The sequence below is a fragment of the Tachysurus vachellii genome, chromosome 18 (genome assembly GCF_030014155.1).
Source record: "Tachysurus vachellii isolate PV-2020 chromosome 18, HZAU_Pvac_v1, whole genome shotgun sequence".
Classification (NCBI taxonomy): Eukaryota; Metazoa; Chordata; class Actinopteri; order Siluriformes; family Bagridae; genus Tachysurus; species Tachysurus vachellii.
This window is the reverse complement of record NC_083477.1, coordinates 10,269,585-10,292,573: the sequence shown is the minus strand read 5'-3', so window position 1 is coordinate 10,292,573 and position 22,989 is coordinate 10,269,585. Positions and strand designations below refer to the sequence as shown.

The following is a 22,989-nucleotide window of genomic DNA, read 5'->3' as shown; positions in this document are numbered from 1 at the left end:
ATCACTTCAATTCAATGAAAATGTCTCTTTACTCTGGAAACAAACTGCATAACAGGCAGTAACAAATCATCACATTTCACAATACTTTATCACCACCTTACATACAAAAAACAACACCACACAATATCAGTGAAGATGCCCTTACAAACATGGGAGTTTAACAGCATTGTTTTTTTTTTTTTTGACAAACAGTAAAAAGCTGAATTTTTAAAGCACATTAAATTTGTGCCACAGCTATAATTAAATCAATCATTCTTAAGCATTATGGTTTACAGCACAGAAATATCAAGCAGTGTGATACCAAAGAAGGAAGTGTACCCAAAATGCTGGATGAACTATTTACAGAAAGACACTTAACATGCCTTAAATATTCATTGTTTTTTTTACATTTTCTTTAAAAGGCTCACGCAGACAGACACACACACCCCTTCTACTTGACCCTGTAAAGCACCTTCCTCTGCATGCGGTGCTGTAGTTCTCCTCTCCTCAGCATGAGATGAAGGACCTTATATATAGCATGTTCAGGGTATTTCTGTTCAAAGAAATGAAAAAGAAGTCAGTTAGAGAGATGCTGGAATTAATACTGTGATAAAATTGACAAAAAGGTGCCAACATTACATGCAAGGAAATCTTAAAAATTTCAAATTTCCCAAAGAAATCATTTACTCAGGACTGCTGGTCACAAAGCCAACAAAAAATACTGTCTATTCAATGATCTAATATGACTCACAATATACTTCAATATTAATTGACAAAATATGAGAGGGAAAAGGTCCATGGAAGAATACTGATCTGTAAATCAGCGTGTTTCACATTTCTCACCTGTTTGGTGAAGTCCTGTACAATGCTGTGCTCAGACACCTGAGAGCCAATGGCAAAGCGCCTCTTTAACTGCTTCTCTATGCGGGAGATCATTTCCTGATCCTCCTGGGTAGTGAAACCCTCCACACCTGAAGAAACAACAATGATATTGATACTAGCATGCACACTCAAAATATACAAACAGGCGGATGGACAAGTAGAGCCTGAAACAACATGCACTGATAATCATCCGTTTTGAACATAAATGTGTTCCAATATTTTACTTAGTATTTACTCAGTACTACCGAAGAACACAGCAAGTCACACAGCCGTACCTGACAGGCTACCAGACAGCGCAGCATCCAGAGTAGACACCTGGAAAAGACGAAGTGCCTCATCTACCTCCTCTTCTCCTGCTATCGCTTGCAGCTTCATCTTTGCCAGAGACTCAGCGATGCGTACAACTGCCTCCAACTGCCTGTAAGCAATAGACAGACAACACTGATTAAACAGAGCGGTGACAGAAAGTAGATTAACGCTTCAAAATGGCATCAAATCTATAGAGTGTATAATGTTAGAGATAGCCGTAGCAAGCGCAAAATGCTAAATTTAAGAGTTAGTCTGCAAGCCATCACCTGATAGTGATGGGGATCGAGGCTCTCCGATCGCTCTCTCTCTCATGCTCCCTCGCTCCACTCCGCATCACCACATAGCGGTTCTTTAGCTTCTCTGCTGCAGCCGCAGACAAACGAGGACCACATTTCCTGTACAGGACACAATCCTAAACATTTAACACAACTACCTCCTGCATGTTTAACGCTGTGACAATCTAAAACAGATCTACGTACTCCAGGCTCCTATACATGTGGAATTAACACGTAATATAAATGCCATCAATACTATATGCACTTTAGTCCAGAGGTGGGCATCTGAACACTGAATCTTTCCTGAAAATATACAAGTGTTGATGTTGTACAGCAGGAAGGGAAGCAGACTTACGTTCGGGCATAAGCAATGTATTTCTTCAACATTGCCAAAGGAATTTCTCCCTCCACCCCCTCTGTCTGTGTCTGAGCACTGAGATGCACGTTCATCACGTGACGAGCGAGCGTCTAAGAACATACAAACAACGATCATTTAAAAAACACTCATTATCCAACTCTAACTCAACATACAGAATGTGAATTTTAAGTGTTCCCCTGATGGTACAATTACTTCTACACACCATGTCTCTCTGCTGGTCATGTTGATCCTTGATGATGAAGATCATGTCAAAACGGGACAAGATGGTGGGCATAAAATCAATGTTATCTTCACCCTTTGTGTCGTCCCATCTGCCGAACACAGAGTTGGCAGCCGCCAGCACGGAACATCGAGAGTTCAGAGTGGTAGTGATCCCAGCCTAAAACAGAACAAGACAGCACATCAGTAACATACCAAGCTTACAGACCGATACAAAAGGACTGAAACTGTACACACCTTGGCAATAGATATAGTCTGCTGCTCCATCGCTTCATGAATGGCTACTCTGTCATCTTCTCTCATCTAGAAAAAATAAAAACAATTTTAATCACTGTAAGAATCCAATCAACTACATCTTTACACAGGAAAAATGTTAACCATGTGAAACTGTGTACATGTTGAAGCATGCACTACTTGAGCTTTACCTTGTCAAACTCATCAATGCACACCACACCACCATCTGCCAGCACCATAGCTCCACCCTCCATGATGAAGCCACGTGTGTTTGGGTCTCGGAGCACAGATGCTGTTAGACCGGCTGCACTACTGCCCTTTCCAGAGGTATAAACCTGAAAACAGAAGAATTTCCATTTTAGTAACTGAAACAACTCTTAAAATAGTAATACAAAGGGTTAACATGAAAGAAAGTGCAAACACTTGGACATTCAGCTTACCCCAATAGGAGAACATCTCTCTACAAATTTTAGCAGCTGAGACTTGGCTGTGCCAGGGTCTCCAAGCATCAGCAGATTAATATCACCTCTGCGGGTAAGACCATCTGGCAACCTGACCCCACACACAAAAAGAAAAAAAACAAAAACACACACGTTTGGTTAATGTGTTCAATTGTCTTTATTTGCTTTAATTGAATACCCCCAACTGAAAAACAGATTCTCACCTCTTTCTGGAGCCCCCAAACAAGAGGCAAGCAATTGCTTTCTTCAGATCGTCACTACCATAAATAGAGGGAGCGAGAGAACGAGCAATAGAGTCATAGACAGAGGGGGAAGCAGCCAACGTCCGTAACTCCTCCTCTTCCTGGGGGGATACTGACCCAGTGGCCCCTCGACCTGATCAATAAAAAAATTTTAATTTAAAAAAAAAGGGGGGGGGGGGGGGGGTTTACACAAAGGACATATATGTTTAAACATGCAAATTCCAAACACACTACATGGAGCAGTCAATTTACTCAAATCTAACAATTTGGACTGTATTGATCATAAGCCACTGCTTGTATTCACCTGCTCCCTCTGTGTCCACTTGAATACCGACTACACGCAGGTAAGCAGCGCGAATTCCCACTCCAGCCGCTTTATCACGACCTTTGTTCTTCTGTTGAGCAATTTTTTTAATGGAGTATATACCCATGATGGTCACTCGGTTTCCAGGCACTACACGGTCACACAGATACCTTGAAGGAAAAAAAATGAATAACCCTTAGATGTTCGGGTCTTAAAGCTTTATTTTCAGTAACATCCACAGAAGAGAATTAGGAGAAAGACAGTTGGACATAAAAGGACATGCATGTTTAAACATGAAAATTCCAAAATGTACTACATGGAGCAGTCACTTTAATAAAAAAATTTCACAATTTGGACTGGATTGATCATAGTGAAACTGATCATGCGTACCGGTCACAGTAGAGCTGCATATGTCGTGGCATCTCTCCATGAGGCACAGCATCAGGAGACTCCTGCAGTCGCAAGGTCTGAAAGTCCACACACACGCACTGGTCTGGGATGATAAAGTACGGATCCACAGGACACTTCACACGGCCCGCTTGCTCACTGCAGAAGAGGAAGAAAAAACACGTTATTTTGTTGAGGCAAAATAATAACCATGTATTTAATGGTACTAATTACATTGATACAAATTATAGAGATGATAAAGACTCACGTGTTGCACTTGCGGGGCAAAGCGTAGCCCTGTAGGCCGGGTGGCAGAGGAATGTTACTGATGACAGAACGGCACCCTCTGCACTGCAGGCATACTCTAGTGGCTTTGGCCCTCACTGCTGAAGAGGAGATGATGATACCAGGAATCTTTACCAGACGGGACACCTGCTCAGACTGTGGTAAAAATCACAAGCATGGTTAACAATGAATAAACAGTAACAGCAATATTTGTACATGGATATATATACGAAGTTAAAATCTGACTGGTTAGAAGAAACTGATTCATTTTCTATATCAGCAGCTCTAACAGTAGTCCTATATATATTTATATAGTCTAATATTGTGTCTATGGTAGCAGCCAATTCTTCCATTAGACTCTCAAACTGAAAGGAAGTGTGTGTAATCTATGATGTATGAATGTTTTATGTGAGGAGAAGTTAATGGATTTACAGAAAGACATATCAATGCTGTCAATGCTCTGTAACTGTTAATAGTAAGCTTAATTTTTGTGTTACTTTGCAGAGCAGGGTTGAAGACATTTCTGGAGCTTACCTTCAGGTTGCGAATAGATGCAGGATGTGCATCACTCTTCAGCATCACCTGGATGTCCTGCACAGTCTCTTCTCCTACTGGCCTGGGACGTGTGACCTCATCTGCAACTTCCTGTGCTGCCTCTTCCAGCTGTCAATCACAACCAAACATAAAAAGCTGCTCAAATTGTAGAAAACTATATTAAACTATATTGCTGTATTTTTTATTTAGAAATTCACTAGCAGGTTGCTGTTGCATTCTACAATGAATGCTTGTTTAAAGCTGTCGTAGAGACGTCTGTATTCAGGATGGAGGTGCTCACCAGAGGCAGGTTTTCCGTGGGGAGCTTGTACAGGCAATCTGAGAGATCCTCATCAAAACTGGCCAAATCTTCCATTTCCACTTCGATCCAGTACTCTCCAAGAGTATAATGCCTCTTGAGTTCATCTCTGCAGAAAATGGCCGCATAATAAACATTTACATAATTTTGCAGACACCATTATCCAGAGTGACTTACAATTTATTTCAATATATACAACTGAGCAATTGAGGGTTAAGGGCCTTGCTCAGGGGCCCAGCAGTGGCAGCAGCTTGGTGGACCTGGGATTCAAACTCATGACCTTCTGATCAGTAGTCCAATATCTGAACCACTAAGCTGCCACATCCCTAAACAAAAGTCGACTAGACAAGATTTTAAATATCAATGCACGTAATTAAATCAAACTCTTTCACCTGTTTTGATCTTGATAAATCAAATAAGTTGTAGAACACAACATTATATAACATGTGACTTCACTAAACAGGTGAGGAAACAAAGAGCTCATGTTACTTGGTCCTGATTTTCTTTCCTGTACCTGTATTTGTAGGTAAAGCCGGTGCGATCCGTTCCGACCCTGAACTGTCTCAGGAACTCCCGAAAGCGCTTTTTGATTTGACTGCGTTTCAGGGTCCCTTCGTCCCCGACGCTTTGTCCTCCACCGAAACTGTCACTGTAATAAACTCCCGGATCATCAAATCCAGACATTTTCCTTTGCTTCAAGTGCAAGTATCTTACTTAAAAAAAAAAAAACGACTGCTTACTCAATACGCGATCTAAACCCTTACAGACCGCACACAGCACTCCAGCCCAAACAAAATGCCCACCACGCTGCTCGTTTCGCGGCAAAACTTTTGGGACCGCCCATTGCTGACAATGTGACTGACTGACATTGGTCCACGGCTCCGGGCAACGTCAAAAGGGGCGGGGATTAACGACTCTCGTGGCGCGAAAAGTCTGGAGCTATGAACAATAATGGCGTAAAGAATTTAATGGCATAAAATGGCGCACTCTGCGGTGTAATGAAGTTTAAAGTGACCATACATATTTTGACAGCACGTTGACTTTTATGATCAAAAGTCTATATCAGATATATTTTGATATTTTAACGATTATGTTTTGATTTGCAAAGCTTTTATTGTCATTTCAACTATACATTGGTGACTTAGTACATAGTGAAATTAAATAACGTTTCTACAGGTCCATAGTGCTACATAAAACAACATAGTGGGGCATAAAACAAAAAACAACACATAGCTAAGTACTAACAGTAAAGTGCAACCTAGTGCAAGAGCGACAGTGCAAACAATACGTTACGCTACAAGACAGATATACATCTTGTCATAGATGTATATATTATCACTGTTTGTATGGGTGGTGTAGTAAACAGCTTTATATTAAATGACTGTTTGTGTGTGTGCAGTTCAGTTCTGGGTGTTGAGAAGCCTGATGGCTTGAAGGACAAACTGTTGCACAGTCTGGTTGTGAGGGCCTGAATGCTTTGCTAACTTTTTTCAGTGTGTGTGAGGAGTGTGTGGGGACATCCACAATGCTGTTGGCTTTGTGGATGCAGCGTGTGGTGTAATGTCTGTGATAGAGGGGAAAGAGACTCCAATTATCTTCTCAGCTGTCTTCACCATTCGCTGCAAGGTCTTGCAATCCAAGACAGTGCAATTCCCATACCAGACAGTGATGCAGCTGCTCAGGATGCTCTTAATGGTCACTCTGTAAAACATGGTCAGATGGGGAAGGTGGAGCTGGAGCTGGTGTTGAGTAACCAGGTAAAGTTCTCTGCCAGATGAACACAAAGGAATATGGTGCTCTTGATGATCTCCACAAAGTATCTGTTAATAGACATTGGAGAATGGTCACTCTCAGCTCTCCTAATTCACCAACCATCTCTTTTGGAATTCCTGTCTTCCTCGAGTTTTACAGGAGATTGAGAAATTCAGCATTATCAGTAAGCCCCCTGTAACCAACTGGCCACATTATCTTTTCCTAGTATACAAATTTTGCTTCTTATTTCAACATCTTTCTTTGGTTTATATACAAGAAACTTAACAAATGGCATTTAAATAACACAACTATGAATAAATACATGAAAAAAATGCTTGAATAAGTACAAAACAGACTCAATTAACAAATGTGTCAAATTCCAACAAATTTGTTATTGTCCATCACTTTGTTTTTTGTATAATCAAAACAAAACAAAAAAGACAGGAAAGGCAAATATAATATTGAGAAAAGCATTTATTATTGCAAACTCATTCAATTTCACACTATGCATCTCAGCAGAATTGCTAAGCTAATATCACATCTCATTGTAACAGTCCATTTCCTTAAAGCTGCTTTTTCTACAATTAATTCTGTTAAAGGCATCCAGTTATACTAATAGTTGAGCACAAACTCTAAGATATGACGCCATGCTTTCGGCCAGTCTGTATAAAGGCATCTACAGCACGATCAATGTCTGACTCGGTGTGTGCGGCTGAGATCTGGACCCGGATACGAGCTTTTCCTTTGGGAACCACAGGGTAGGAGAATCCAATCACATACACTCCTGAGGAAAAGAGAAAAGAAAATCACAGGCGTAAAATGAGCAATGTGTCATAATTTCACTTATCTTTAGGGATTTTTGTTAAAGCATCTATAATTCACTTTAGGTTATAACATTCTACATGATCATTTCAAGATAAAAGGTTTCTATAAAATAACAGAAAATAGTTAAATCCGAGGTTTTACCCAGTTTCAGCATGTCATCAGCCATGTTGGAAGCCAAGCGCGCGTCTCCCAGCATCACAGGGCAGATTGGATGAGCTGTGCCTGCGATGGTGAACCCTGCCTGTGTCATACTGTTTCTGAATCTGGTGGGTGTAATCAGAGACATGTTTTCATTCACAGTGTGAACTTTTGTCAAGGTGTTATACAACTCAGATATCTGGATCATGTCCTTGCTGGCTCATTGTTGGCTCACTTTCACTTGGCCAAACACAGAATGCTTATCTCATTTCAACTATACTGTAAGATAAACTATAGCCTGTGCAATTTTTGCCCCATTAGATATCTGTACCCTTAAATCCTACCTCATGGTTTTGGAGGCCATGCTCTGTGCAATTTCACTGGATGCCATTAGTAGCTCCACTGCACGAGTGGCAGAACCCACCACTGGAGGTGGGAGAGAGTTGGAAAAGAGATAAGGACGAGAGCGCTGCCTGAGAAGGTCGATTAAAGGTTTTGGTCCAACTGTGTAACCACCTGAAAGAACGAAGGACATGTTTAAAGTTAGGGTTTTTATATATATATGGCGTATCAAAAACAAACATAGAAACACACTGCTGAGTCAATAATAGTCCTCAAAAACTATGGCAACTTTCCATAAACAAGAGGTCTTAAACCTCTTTACAGTATTGACAGTGGTAATGTAACAGTTCTTTCCAGTGAATTGTTTTAAGTTTTTTCAGTTAAACTGCAGCTAAAGACAAACAGCAAATGTTATATATTATATTTGAAACGGAATTGATATATATGTAATAATTGTATGTAATACATCTTGGAAAAACATTACCCAAAATCAGTCACCCTCACCAATTCCACTTAATGCTGAAATGATCCAAAAACTAAAGTTGTATTAACACTTACCTGCTGCCCCTCCAAGAGCTTTTCCCAGAGTGGAGTTCACTATATGCACTCTGTCCATCACCCCCAGCAGCTCATCAGTACCTCTGCATGAAAATACAAACTATTGTCAATATCATTACATTAGCAACTTACAGATTAATATACTGACCTGCATTGAAGGGGATTTTCTGTATCAAGTTCATTATCTAAGCCACTGATGAATCAATAGTAGAATTTATGAACTGTTTTTTTATGATAAATATTCACAACACTTATCATCATTGTCTTCTACTCACCGGCCACGGAGACCTAAGAATCCTGTTGCATGGCATTCATCAATAAAGACCAACGCTCCATACTGCTCAGCAAGATCACAGATACCCACCAAGGGAGCCACGTCACCATCCATAGAGAAAACTCCATCAGTTACCACCAGCCTCAGCCGGCAGGACTATGTGTGGGGAAAATAGGGCATGTATTATTAAGGATGCAACAAACATTATAAATAATTATAAATATTTGTATCACTGAATTGTTATACCTTATATGTAACAATTGTAGTCTCCATCTCTGCTCATTTCACTGTCTAATCTAGTGCAAAGTAGTGGACTTACTCCCTGATGCGCCCTTCCTCGAACCAACAATCGAACACAGTAAAAAGTTTTTAGAAATAAAAAATATTGCTTGTCAAATTAATGATACAGAGAAGTTTAGCATGTACTGCAAGCAATTGTTGAGTTATTAAACTTAAATATTTAACGATTTAGGGAAGGGTGGAATTTGTCAAGCTTGTTGATATACCCATCCATCCATCTTATGTACTGCTACATAGGCTCGTGTGAACTTATCACAGGGCACAATTGCACAGTCACAGACCCATTCACACACTACAGAAAAGTTAGAAATGCCAATCAGACTACAACACATGTCTCCGGACTGAGGGGGAAATTGAAGTACATTTATGGCTTTTAGCAGATACCCTTATCCAGAGTGACTTACATTATTATTTAAATTTATATAACTAAGCAATTGAGGGTTAAGGGCCTTGCTCAGGAGCTCAGAAGTGGCACTTTGGTGGACCTGGGATTCAAACACATGACCTTCCAATCATTAATCCAAACCATAACCCACTAGGCTACCAGATCCCTCAGTACCCAAGATCCCTCATTACATGAAAGACAGCAAAGTATGGAGGAAAAAAAGACCACTGAACTAGGGGGCTGATTGAGACACACTCATGGTGTGGGGGATTAGCTAGTGACTTTTTCTTTTACAGAGCATAGGTATAACCAATGTGTTTACCTGGGATTCTTTCAGTTTTTCCTCCAGATCATCCAGGTTCATGTGCTTGTAGCGAAACCTTTGTGCCCGACACAATCTAATTCCATCAATGATTGAAGCATGGTTTAGTTCATCAGATAACACAGCATCATCTGGGCCCAGGAGAACCTGGAACCAAGAAATATTTTCATATTACATTCAAAAACATATTTTACTTTAAGATGGATTACTTTTCAAGAGTGATTAAATGATTAACTAACTCAGTGGAAAAGTATTTAAAACCTATTTAACTCAGTTAAAAAGTGGCAGCTAACACTTATAGCTTATAATGGACTAGTTAGCAAGTTAAGTGCATTTATACCAACTAAGGAAAATGATTGATTATATTCATTCATTTCCCTTAGTCAGTACCACATTTTCCTCCCGGACAGGGAGTTTACAGGACACAATTTTCCTGTTCTTCAAGGACAGTGTCACGATTATAATTAAACTGCAAGCAAATAAGCTAAAAAAAATAATGAGTGTCCTTAGCATTCCTGTCTCTCTAAGTTTTTCCAATACTTCTGTCTGGTACCCATTAGGTCGCTAAGAATTATAATGTGGGTTATTTTCTCTGCAAATCATGTACTTTTAATTTAACCCACTTGTTTTTTTCTTAGCTTAATATTAACTTTAGTGTATTTTGTTTTATTTAATTATGATTTGAATTTCGACTTGATTGTTTACAAAACAATTTGGTCATGATTTAAATCTAATAAATATCACCTTTTAGTGTCTTAATCTCACCCATGTTGACTTCTCATTTGTTAGACATATACAATAGCAGCTGAGGACATAATTGGGCTTAGATAAGCCCAGAAAATATTCTACACATATGAAGGTTGAAATACCTCAAAGAGACCAGCATTGGCATCAAAGCAGCTTGCATACAGGATGCAGTCTTCTCTTTCATGAAACTCAGCTATCTTCTTCTCTAAGTGCTTGTGAAGATCCTGGTTAAAAAAAAAAGAATAAAAATTGCCTGATTGCCTGGTCACAAAAGTCACAGTTTCATAAGTCATTCATTTGTCTAATAAACTCTTTCTTCACCTGTGTCCCGCAGATGAACCTGACTGAACTCAAACCAGCTCCGTATTTCTGCAGTGCTTCAATTCCAGCCTGAATGACCTCTGGATGACTGGACAGACCCAGGTAGTTATTGGCACAAAAGTTCAATATATCTAAAATGTGTAAAGATACAAGCAAAAATGAATTACATTAAACCATGATGGGACAGCAGAAGAACTGTCTGGTTCACAAAATGACTCTTTGGACATGAGAACAGAAAATAACGGCCCTGCTAACAAAGTGAGTGTAACAAACAGGCACAAGTGGTTTTAGCTAAATATAATATTAATCATGTCTCATACAGTCTTGGTGAGTTTTCATTGAATTTGTTACCATAATGTAAGCCACAACTGTCTGACTTTAAACACAGTGTGAACTCTACAATGACATTTAACTGTTTAACTTATTTGCACAAAATGAACGGTTATGTAACAAAGCCAAGCCTGGGGCATTGCCAAAACTCTAAGAGATGGTATGACCCTAAAACTTCCCTAGGGGAAAATCATTGTATTATTCACAATTTAAAATTGTAATATTTAAGGTATTTACTTCTCAAACATTTTCCTTTTTTTTTTTATAATGTTAAAGTTTTACTTTAGGTTGGTCAAAGTTACTTGCCATTTGCAAGTGTAATAATCACACACCATGTAACACTTAAATATCCAGACCTGTACACACACATACACACACACATGCACACACATACACATACACACATATACACACATACACCAGGGTTCCCACTCTTTTTCAGAGATCATTTTCCAGGACTTTTCCAGGACATTTCAAATTTAGCAAAAAAATACAAGGCTCACAGATTCACAGCCTAAAGTAATATGTTCTCTCCAGAAGTCTTAAAAACAACGTATACTTTATGGCTATTACTTAACTATACTTTTAAAGACAATTTGTCATGTGAATGAAATATCAACATTTATAAAATAAAAAGACCGCACATATTAATACCCTTTCCTTTCTCAGGCCAATGCAGTCATGCATGCTTTAGTTTGCTGTGCATTCCCCTTGCACATGATATTCAGATTAACAAGGTTAATATAACCTGCAACCATTTGCTGAAAACATTCGAGCACTTAAACCATTCCTAGCACCTGAAACCGCCAACACAAGACAGCGTCATCCTTCACAGCGAGATTAAACAGCATAACAAAAAACCCGTCAAAACCCGTCAAAACTCAGCGTCCCTGAACAGAGCGCTTTCTGTTACTAACGTTAATTGTTTCGACCAGTTGTAAACTGTTCTTTAAATGATCAAGAACATTTAAAAATAATTTTCCAGGACAACAAGATTTTTTCCAGGACAATTTATGTTTTCTCTCATTTTCCATGTGTTTTCCAGGACTGGAACATTGGTCATTAATTTTCCAGGATTTCCAGGTTTTCCAGGACGCGTGGGAACCCTGATACACACACACATACATACAAACACACACACACACACACACACACACATATATATACACACACATACATACATACACACACACACATATATACACACACACACACATATATATATATATATATACACACACACACACTTTTTCTCACTCGTGATATCAACTTCTAACTTCTAACTTTGGATTGCACAACGTAAGCAAATGCTCCAGAAAGACCACTGCAATATCTCGTGTCATGTATAAGTATGAATAAAGTTATTTCCCCGGAACATTCCCATCGCTCACCGCCACGACTGCCCTCCACGTTGATATGCGGTCCCTGACTGGACGTTATGACTCTTTCCCCCTTCCAGGTCCCTGCAGCGCGGATCGTCTCCAGTTCGCCCTCCAGCACCGACCTCGCGTGTGCGATAGCGGCATAACGTCGAATAGAACTGACATTCTGGCTCCTAAAAGTGTCTCTAAGAGGATTTTTAAGTTGACGAATAATCACGCGAAGTGACATGGCGGTTCTGCTGTCAAAGCCGAGAAGAACGTGTTGCACAAACCAGTGACGTTGAGCGGAGGCCACGGGGCGGACGTATGGCCTTGTACTTCCTGTGTAGGTGTAACCGAATGCACCAATCAAACTGAGCGTGGGCGTGTGGTCTCCAGTGCTTCCTTCAAGCGTTCCGTGAATTCGTGTTTTCATGTGTTCCACTACATTTAAAGGTAGTGTCTCCGTTTTTTGAGAAATGCTTTAGAAAACTGAGTCGGGCCGAAAAATAAACAAAAAACAAAACAAACGTGTAGCTAATAAGCAGAAAGGGGCGGGTTTTGTCAATATGTGCGGAGAGAGTGTTCAGTGCGCATGTGTGACATTAGCAGAAATCGATTTTAACATTGACATGGAGGATAAAAACAAAGAAAGAAAGCGAAGAAAGGACCCGTGTTAATATAGGATCAGCTTTGAAGCGCTGGAGAGAACTGAAGGAGCGGGAAGTTGGCCACATATTCACAGATTGGAGTTTCCTGAGTCAATAACTCCTGAGCTAAACACTGTTACTACACAAATAACACCTCTTTTCTATCGTAGTAATGTAGAGACGCAGCTACAACCGCGTTTTGCTAGTAACAGCGTTTAGCTCAGGAGTTATTGACTCGGGAAACTCCAATCTGTGAATATGTGGCCAACTTTACTTAAGACGCCGAGGTTGTTTTTTTTCCTTCTCGATAGGTGAGTAACGTTGGTTTTGCTTTGTTTCACAGAACTAATATATGCCGTCCTTTGCATGATTATGCTTTTGTGTCATTTTTGTTTTTATGCATTCATGTTTATCTGCCAATCGTATTGTTCTTCCCTTCAACCACATTTCTTTCCATTAGTTGCCTGGGTTACATATGTATGTGTGGGCGGAGCTATCAATACAGGGGTGGGACCCATTTGGGTTAGGGGCGTGTTTGTTTTGGTGATTTTATATGTCAACATTGGCTTTCAAAAATCGGAGACCCTACGTTTAAGAGAGTATTTCATTTTATGCTATTTTTTCTGCTTTTGTTGATAGCTATATAAACTAGAAGAAAAGTAAAAGAACATAAAAAGTAACATTCGTATAATTTAAAGTTAAGGGCAATGAATTTGGATAAAGTTGGATGATCATTAGAGACTTTGTACAAACCTTTAACCTATTAAAGGTATTCATCGATAGAGACTTAAAAGCACTTTTGCTATATGTCGTTTAATAAAACTGTACACACTGGCGAAAAAAGTAATTTGACTAAATTGAATAAAACAATTTGACTGAAAGTTTAAACAAAGTATTAATCGTGAATGAAAATAGACGGGCGTTTGAACGCTGCTTTGGTTTGACGTCATTTACGCGGGAAATCTTCGCGGGAAGATTCATTGAGTCTGTGCACAGCAAACATGCTGCATCTTCTTTCAATGTATGGATTTGGATTTTTTTATTTAGATTTGTGAGCTGGAAATGCGCATATGCAATACACTATATTCAATGCATTTGGATTTTTTTATCGCTCTGTATTTATTTGTTTGAAATGCAGAAATAAAACGGACGACACAAGAATGGAAAGACATTTTGGTTTTACTTGAAGGTAAGTAACACGATTAGCCACTTGGTTTGCAGTAATAGCAAATTTAGTAGGAAAATGTAATGTTATATACCAGCTGAGTGAGTGAGTGAGTGAGAGAGAGAGTGTGTGTGCGAGCAAGAGAGAAATTATTGTTCCTAAACTGGATACATTCTCGTTAAAATATCACAGGAGTACGTATATCTAAAATAATTTTAATAAACGACTTGGCCCTGAAAGATAAGAAACGCCGTCCTTTCATTCAATTGGGTAATATTTGGTTACGTCACAGTTATACGTCACTATTGCACGAACACAGCGCGCGCGAGAAAAGCTACAGAACCGGCAGCAGACAGCTGTATTTTTCCCTGAATCAGACAGACGGTTAAACCTCGCTATGGAGTTAAATAATAGCGGTAAGTGGATAAATGCATGAGTTATCAGGTGGTCAGTCGCATTAATGCTCGATGTCCCCGCCATATTCCGACCTATACAATGCGCCATGGTAAAGCGAACACGTCCAGGAATTCCCCAAGATTCCTAAACACGATTTAAAGGCCTTAAATTCACCCGATTTTAGTATCTCTTGGGTTTATTTGTCGCTAACAGTATACTGGACAAAACGTTACTTTTACTCTTTAGACACGTGCCTTTGTTGGTAGGTTTAGTTGGTAGGGTTAGATAGCTGTGACGCAGTCACGTCAACATGTCAACATGGAGAAATAGTTATTATCGCTCATTCTGACGGTATGCAAACTTTGCTTGTTTCCTAAAAACGTCTTCAGATACGATAAGAAAAACATTATTACACGTGTTACATTAATTGTGGTTCATGCGCCCAGGAGGCCCTACATGGGGCACGAGCCGCCGTGTAGCTTCCTGTTGTTGTTGTTGTTATTATTATTTAATAGTAATAATAACAACAACAACAACAGGAAGCTACACGGCGGCTCGTGCCCCATTGGTTCCCGTCCTGTTTGTGAGCTTTGGTATCGATATTTTGTTAAATTATTACTATCATTAACCTCCTGCTTCCTGGTTTTTGCGGTGCACGGATAATTATTTGTTTATTTTTTTGAACTGGAAAAAATGTGATTGAGGCAGCCCTTAAAATGGCCAACAAAAAGAACTGATCAGTGCCCTGACTACTGACCTAGGAAGCTGATTTAGACACTGTCATGGTGATGTGGCTTAGCTAGTGACTATTTCCTTTGTTTTAATTACTTTAATAACTTAATGGAGTGTTTTTGCATTTCTGAGAAATAGATTGTCCTCAGGGGAAAAAACAAACAAACCTGTAGCTTACTGGGTTTCTCGGTACCTCAATTAATCCTTATTTTTCAATCCAGTTTCCAGGTCCACTTGGATTCAGCGCACTATAGAGGCAGTCCTCAGGTTGTTCATGTGCTTTCGCTGTGGAGAGTCAGGTAAATTTATGTTTGTACTAATTGTACACAGTAAAGATGTACAGTATTTTTTCTAAATAAACACAACAGTAGGGAGTAGCTCTCGTAGCTAACAAATTGACACACTTTCAAGCCTTCCTCAGTGGAAACATACATTATCTCAGCACTTTATTAGGAATACCTGTACACCTATTCAGTCATGCAAGTATCTCATCAGCCAATCGTGTGGCAACAAAGTAATGCATAAAATAATAGTCAGGTAAAGTTCAAATCATCCATTAACATGGGTTAAAAAAATCTGTGATTTTTAATCAGTGATCTCAGTGATTTTAACTGTGGCTTGATTTTTGGTGCCAGATGGGCTGGTTTTGAGTATTTATATAACTGCTCTCCTGGGATTTTCATACACGGCATTTTCTAGTGTTTAGTCAGAAGGGTGCTATAAAGAGAAAACATTCTGATGAAGACTGGAAAAACATACCCTGGTGTGATGAATCTCCATTTCTGCTGAGTGTAAATTTGCACCAGCAGAACAAATCCATGGAATCTCTCCGTGAAGCGATACACACGGTCGTGTATACGCATGTGGTCTGTGGCTTCCAATTGGTATTAAGGGAACAAGTGTAGGAATACATTGTTACCTATACCGGTACTTGGTATCTGCGTGATGCACTGCTGATTTTCATATACCCTGATAGTGAGAACATGCAACATAAACTTCTTATATTCTATTATGGTAATTAACACACACAAAAAAACATAGATGCTGCAAAACTGTCAGGGCATTTTGTGTATTGTTTTTCATAGTCATTGACACTGAGAGATTCTGAGGTGAAGAAGACTGTAAATTCTACTTTATCTACAGCTTTGTTGAAACTTGTGAAAAGAAAAAGCCCACTCTTCTCAATGGCAGTCCTAATCAATCAGAGGCAAAATAAAGCACTGCAAAAAATTACCTCTTGGCAAATGAGAATATCTTGAAAGAGTGAAATGTATCAAGCATTTCCTAATAGAAGATTTCAACAAACCAAATATAAGATTTTTAAAACCTGTTTTAGAAATTTGCTCTAATTTAATTAGTCTTCAAATAGTCTTGTTCTTTTTGCAGATAATGTAGCTAATTTAAGCATTTATTTATAGAAAAACAATGGACAGTTTGAAATTAGCAAAAATTTCTAGAAATAGGTTTATGTTTTATTTTTTGCAATATAAAATACTAGATCAATCTGACTATATTCAAGAATTTTCACTTTCTAAAATGTTACTTTTTGTACTGTGTAGTTAAAATCAACTTGGTAATATTATAAAGAATGTGTCTAGTAGCCTAAGTGCACAAACATGTAAGTTTGTGCTTTTTCATTGCCACTAATTAAAAATGTTCAGTGAGATCCTTGATTAATTCTAGCTTAATACTAATACAACAATACAAGTACTTCTCTTCCTCCAACAATTAAGGAGGTTTGATCTACCCACAGGAGCTGATGATAGTTTTACATAGCTATGAGTGAGTGTCAGATCACTACGCATTAAAATATCTGATATAATATCTAAACACAAGGACAGTTACCCAACTGCATTATCTTTTACTAAAACCCTTGTAAATTAATATTTTCTATCTTTATATAAATGTACAGTATTCACAATTGTAATACACAATGCTGACTAGGCACAAGAAAAGAATTTAACCTCACCTTGTATATAATTTATATTTTTATCCTTTTACCCTTTAGTCTGTTTATATATACAGTGTGTTTGGGAGAGCTCCTGTGGTACACACTTGGCGAATAAAGCTGAATCTGATTCTGATACTGTACAAGGTATTAGTATTATAAATACCCAGACTCATTGTATAAAGGCTGTTCATTCTATATTTACTTTTAATAAACATTTTTCCACTTGTCAGACAGAGGAGTTCAAGGTGGAGGTGGGGCTACATCAAGGATCAGCTTTAAGTCCCTTCTTGTTTGCTATGGTGATGGACAGTTTGACCAATGAAGTCAGACAGGAATCTCTGTGGACAATGATGTTTGCGGATGACATTGTGATCTGTAGTAAGTAGAAAGTAGGGGGAGGGACACCTGGAAAGGTGGCAGTCTGTTCAGTTGTAGTAAGACAGAATAGATGTGTATGCATGAGAGGGAGGGAAGCAAACCAGCAAGGTAACAGGGGTCAACCATCAAGTGTAACGCTTATATTGGTAGAGCGCTTATATTGGTAGAGCTTGTAGAGCTGTAAGAGGTCAAGAGGAAGGCCAAAGAGGAAATATATGGATGTGTTAAAAAAGGACAGGAAGCTAACTGGTGTGAGAGTAGAGGATGCCAAGAATAGAGTTGGGTGGAAACCAATGATTCACTGAAGCGTCTCTTAAGCGGTAAAGCCGAAAGTAGAAGTATTATTCCCTTTTTCCCCCCACTTGCCCTTTAGAGAATTGTAAATTCCATAGCAGTCTTGTATAATTAGGACACTTGTTTATTTTTCACCTGTCTCTTTGTCTTTTAGATAATTATAGCTTTTAGATATAATTATAGCTGGCAGACCCTCTGTACAAAAGAGCTCAGGAGTATGTCTTAGCAATGATGTTGTTTTGGTCTGTGGCTTTAAGTGCTTTACATCCAGCCTGTTGTTTAAGTGCCCTTTTGTTACTGTTTAACACAAATATCTCTGATTTTGTAAATGGCGGTTTTATATCAGCTAGGACAAGATGGGTTAAGTGGCTTTGTGTGGGAGAAAAAAATCCATGGCACATCAAGAACCAAAAAACTTTACAAAATTACACTGTAGCCTAACATGGTATATTTAATAATAATATATTCTCTTAATTTGTTTAAACTTACTCAGTGTAAAACCTGGGCCTGCTTAGATGAAGCAAGGCTTAAAACCTGGCAGAAATTTGTATACACACAGTTTTTGCTCAACATAGTGCACAAAGATATTTTGTGAAAATTGGGAGCAATTTCGAAATAGCTGTATGCCAGAATGAGGAACCCCTCAGCAGCCACCGACCAAAAAGTCCAAAGGTAGATCAGCAAAGCTTAGCTTTAAACTGTGATGATCTCTCACTTCTTTCATGTACTGTCCAAAAACTGCTGCTGAGCTATACAGGTCCCTAACCCAGTCAAGGCAATCAGTGGAGGCTGAAAAGCAAAAAAAGGCACTTTCCAGATGTTGCTGCAAGAGGTGCACTTTTGAAAGGAATCCGTTTATTTTATCTTACTTGTGAGCAGGTTTTCATATCGGCCTTGCACACACTCATCACTTGCAAGCAGCTTTGCCTCATCATACCTCTTGTTAGTCAAAAACACGCTCATACACTCGGGCCAGCACTTTGCTGAGCGACAGACATTGGACCTCCTTGTGGAGCAGTAATGCATTATGTGTCACTCGGATTTCCTATCACACAGTTTTAAACATGAAATTTTATTTTACATATGGCCTAATTATTTTACTATATTTTGTCTTTATCATACGCACAACATGCAGCACATGAGCCAAGTCTGCTGAGCATGTCTTGGCAGCGAGTGACTCATGGAGCAAAAAAAAAACCAAAAAAACATCAGGGTTCCTCTTTCACACTTAAACACCACATCTTTGGTGTGTCTGACCTTTTTCTGCTACTGCACCGTCATCGCAGACACTCGTGCAATTTTCCCACTGAAGTCCTCCTTGGTGAAGATATTCTGACGTGACCTGTAAAATTTCCTGTCCTGTTTTTTTTTTTCTTTCCTGACCTTTCCTGACTTTTAAAATAAGTTTTTTTTTATTAGATTGCTGGCTTCGTACATTGGCTGAGTTGAGAATGTCCACTAACATCTGTAAACTCAAGTTCCAATGCAGATTTCTCACTGATGAGTATTGCGTGATGAGTAACGTACTTGGCATTTGTGTTATCTGAGAGAGGGACTTTAGTTAAATGCGACAGGTCCGAGTATCTCGTTGACATGGTTTTTCAGGCAGTATTAATGTCTCTGCCACAATGTGTGGTGGGGTTTTTTTTTTTTTTTTTTTTCTTTTCTTAATTAAAGTTGCTTGTTTTTTTAGGGTGTTCAATCTGGTGTAAAAAAGTAGTCAGCATTCTTGTTTTGAAGTATTTTTTTTGGAGATGGGACCATGAAATTAACGGAACAACGAGCGTAACGGAGTCAGTGCAGTAAGATCCCTGGTAAAAAAAATGTATATATATCTAAATTAAATAATTTTCACTTTGCCTTGAGCACACCGCTTTTGCTATCTACCATTCATACTCGTGCTGCAGTTTGAAGCACTGGATTACATGTTTCTTACATTATGTTCTTTGATGTGAACAACATCTGAATCTCATGACCTATATCTGCATGATTTTTTACATTGCTGTGCTGCCATGTGCTTCGCTGATTGGTTAATCAGTTACAAATCCTTATAGCTGATTGTCATAAGCTATTGTGCTGATCATGTAGTGCACTAGAAAGGACCTGAAATGCTGCAGAGTTATTGTGAATAGGAAGCCATTTGTGATGGGCCTCCATTAATTATTTACATAAAGACTATTTTTGTAGATGCTATATATTTAACATGAAAATGTCACTGAGGAAAAAAAAATAAACATTTAAGCTTAAAAAGATAAAATAAAAAAAATACTGCTTTCTGATTTCTTGATTTTATATGCAGTTAGCACTAATGAGAAGAATCACAAACGAGCTTAAAACCTGTAACAGCTTAAACAATAATGTTATTTTTAATATAATTCTGATCATTGTTTCAAATTCAGTTTCACAGCTTTTACAACAGGGGGGCACGGTGGCTTAGTGGTTAGCACGTTCGCCTCACACCTTCAGGGTTTCGATTCCCACCTCCGCCTTGTGTGTGTGGAGTTTGCATGTTCTCCCCATGCCTCGGGGGTTTCCTCCACCAGTCCAAAGACATGCATGGTAGGTTGATTGGCATCTCTGGAAAATTGTCCGTAGTGCGTGAGTGAATGAGAGTGTGTGTGTGTGTGTGCCCTGCGATGGGTTGGCACTCCGTCCAGGGTGTATCCTGCCTTGATGCCCGATGACGCCTGAGATAGGCACAGGCTCCCCGTGACCCGAGGTAGTTTGGATAAGCGGTAGAAAATGAGTGAGAGTGAGTGAGCTTTTACAACTGATTTACTATTGATGTAACATCCAGTCCCACTTGTATATTAGGGGCCATCAAAGACCATCCATTTAATGTAATAAGAAATGAGTCTATTAAAATAATACAACTGTAATTAATTTAGTGTTGATGTTTTTTTAAGAAATACTCCAATTTCTATTCACAGTGGAAGAAGACATTAATCTGTCTGTGGAGGAAACAACACCAGCCTTGGAAGCATTTATAAACCGGAGTTCTACAAGACCCTGGTATTGTTGATATGGCTGCTGCATTACCAAATTATCCAAAACATGCCTTTACGAACCTTTGGATAAGTTTCCATTACTCAATGGTGGCAGTTGTTACCAGGTAATGCTGAACTACTGCTAATTATTTTATTTTTTTTTATTTACTTGGTTTAGTCCCCTGATGGATCCTTCAGTACTTTAAGACTATAACGTTTTTCATTTATCCCCAGCACTATTTTTTGTTCTGGCACAATGCCCTTGCTCTTTATGCACTTTTTTTATATTTGATCTTTTTTCCTTTTTTCCTTTCACTTCTGCACTTGAACTAAGTTGTTTTTTGTATTGTCTTTTTAATTTAACTGAAGTGATATTTTCCTATAATCATTATTGTAATTTAATTGTCCTGTTCTGATGGTATTACGTTTCCAAAATGATGGTACTTTATACTATGCACTTACACGATTTACTCTATTCTAGTGTGTGCACATTTTAATGCAAGTATCTCAAATAGGACATATTGATTATACTAATATACTGTAAATAAGGTGCCCTACCCACTTTCAAAAATAAGATTCTCTTAATATAAAGTTTTTCATTCATTCATCTTCTACCGCTTATCCGAACTACCTCGGGTCACGGGGAGCCTGTGCCTATCTCAGGCGTCATCGGGCATCAAGGCAGGATACACCCTGGACTGAGTGCCAACCCATCGCAGGGAGCACACACACTCTCATTCACTCAATCATACACTACGGACAATTTTCCAGAGATGCCAATCAACCTACCATGCATGTCTTTGGACCGAGGGAGGAAACCGGAGTACCCGGAGGAAACCCCAGAGGCACGGGGAGAACATGCAAACTCCACACACACAAGGTGGAGGCGGGAATCGAACCCCGACCCTGGAGGTGTGAGGCGAACATGCTAACCACTAAGCCACCGTGCCCCCATATAAAGTTTTTAATATTTTTAATATTAATATGATGGATTTGAAATGAGTCTAATCATGGGCATTTTTGCAATATTATGATAAATTCCTCTTTATTTCTGTCTGCTTAATTTTATTTTCTCTGTTTTCACAACCTTAAATTAAGCTTTTTGTGTGTGTCTTTATTTATCTGTCCTTTTAGGTTGTGAATGTTTTTGTAGGCCAAACTAAACAAATTCATGTAAATATACTGTATATAATATTATAAATATAAATTTTATATATATATATAAATATATTATAAATAAATTATATATATAAATTTATATATATATATAATTTTTTTTTTTTTTTAATTCAGTGGCCTTATTTGTGTGTAATTGTATTTTTTATTTCCATGTCACTAAGGAAATTTTTAGAACATTTTAAATGTTAAAAAAAGTTAATAAAACAACTTTGATATGTTACTGGAGCAATGTGTTTTTATCTTGTTCAGGAGCTTGCTGCCTTTTTTTATTTTTTAAAATATAAAAAAGAAGAAAGGGGTATTACTCAATTTAAGCTTTTACACAATTTATGTCGAGTATGCAGGCTGTGCATGTTATAATTGCTTTGTTGTTAGGAGAAAGTGAAACTAATCAAAAACTTTATATATATATATATATGTGTGTGTGTGTGTGTGTGTGTGTGTGTGTGTATGTTCAAACTGTTTTCTGTTTTCCGACTGGACCACACCCTACTAAAAACTCAGATTTCTATGCATTGTTACCAAATGAATAATGAGGATGTGGACACAGAAGAACATTAAAAGGAATGACAGAATGTGTTACAGACTACATTACTGGTCAAGGATGTATGCTTTTTTTCCAAACTAAGCCGTGACTCACCAGTGTTCTGTAGGAGCTAATAAATAAGAAAGGGGTTTTCAGGACTCCTAAGAACCACATCACTGGCTTCTACATAAGCCAGCAACAATCTGAGGGAAGCTTGGACTGGGATAATGAACTTAATTTGTTCATCAGTAGATTCAGTTCAGGGTC

General features: G+C 38.6%; 2 protein-coding genes and 1 long non-coding RNA gene across 4 annotated transcripts; 1 reads left to right on the top strand and 2 right to left on the bottom strand.

Moving 5' to 3' along the window:
- Positions 1-10: 10 nt before the first annotated feature.
- On the bottom strand, positions 11-5,592 carry mcm5 (minichromosome maintenance complex component 5). The gene is made up of 16 exons (XM_060892552.1): positions 5,324-5,592; positions 4,792-4,918; positions 4,491-4,619; positions 3,940-4,112; positions 3,675-3,830; positions 3,285-3,454; positions 2,942-3,113; positions 2,718-2,829; positions 2,469-2,612; positions 2,281-2,346; positions 2,027-2,203; positions 1,801-1,913; positions 1,437-1,565; positions 1,137-1,279; positions 823-950; positions 11-532 (listed from the first exon to the last, which is right to left on the bottom strand). The coding sequence occupies exons 1-16, from the start codon at positions 5,491-5,493 to the stop codon at positions 431-433; spliced, it is 2,211 nt and encodes a 736-aa protein (XP_060748535.1). The 5' UTR covers positions 5,494-5,592; the 3' UTR covers positions 11-430.
- Positions 5,593-7,017: 1,425 nt separating this feature from the next.
- gcat (glycine C-acetyltransferase) lies at positions 7,018-12,797 on the bottom strand. The gene is made up of 9 exons (XM_060892930.1): positions 12,495-12,797; positions 10,774-10,904; positions 10,575-10,676; positions 9,706-9,852; positions 8,700-8,854; positions 8,425-8,507; positions 7,869-8,040; positions 7,528-7,649; positions 7,018-7,345 (listed from the first exon to the last, which is right to left on the bottom strand). The coding sequence occupies exons 1-9, from the start codon at positions 12,712-12,714 to the stop codon at positions 7,194-7,196; spliced, it is 1,284 nt and encodes a 427-aa protein (XP_060748913.1). The 5' UTR covers positions 12,715-12,797; the 3' UTR covers positions 7,018-7,193.
- A 1,296-nt stretch (positions 12,798-14,093) lies between these two features.
- On the top strand, positions 14,094-22,199 carry LOC132861107 (uncharacterized). 2 transcript variants are annotated; one of them, XR_009649896.1, is made up of 4 exons: positions 14,094-14,135; positions 14,253-14,303; positions 15,629-15,706; positions 20,961-22,199. It is a non-coding gene; the product is annotated as an uncharacterized LOC132861107 (long non-coding RNA). The 2 variants fall into 2 exon arrangements; XR_009649895.1 differs by having other exon boundaries at positions 14,115-14,303.
- Positions 22,200-22,989: the final 790 nt, after the last annotated feature.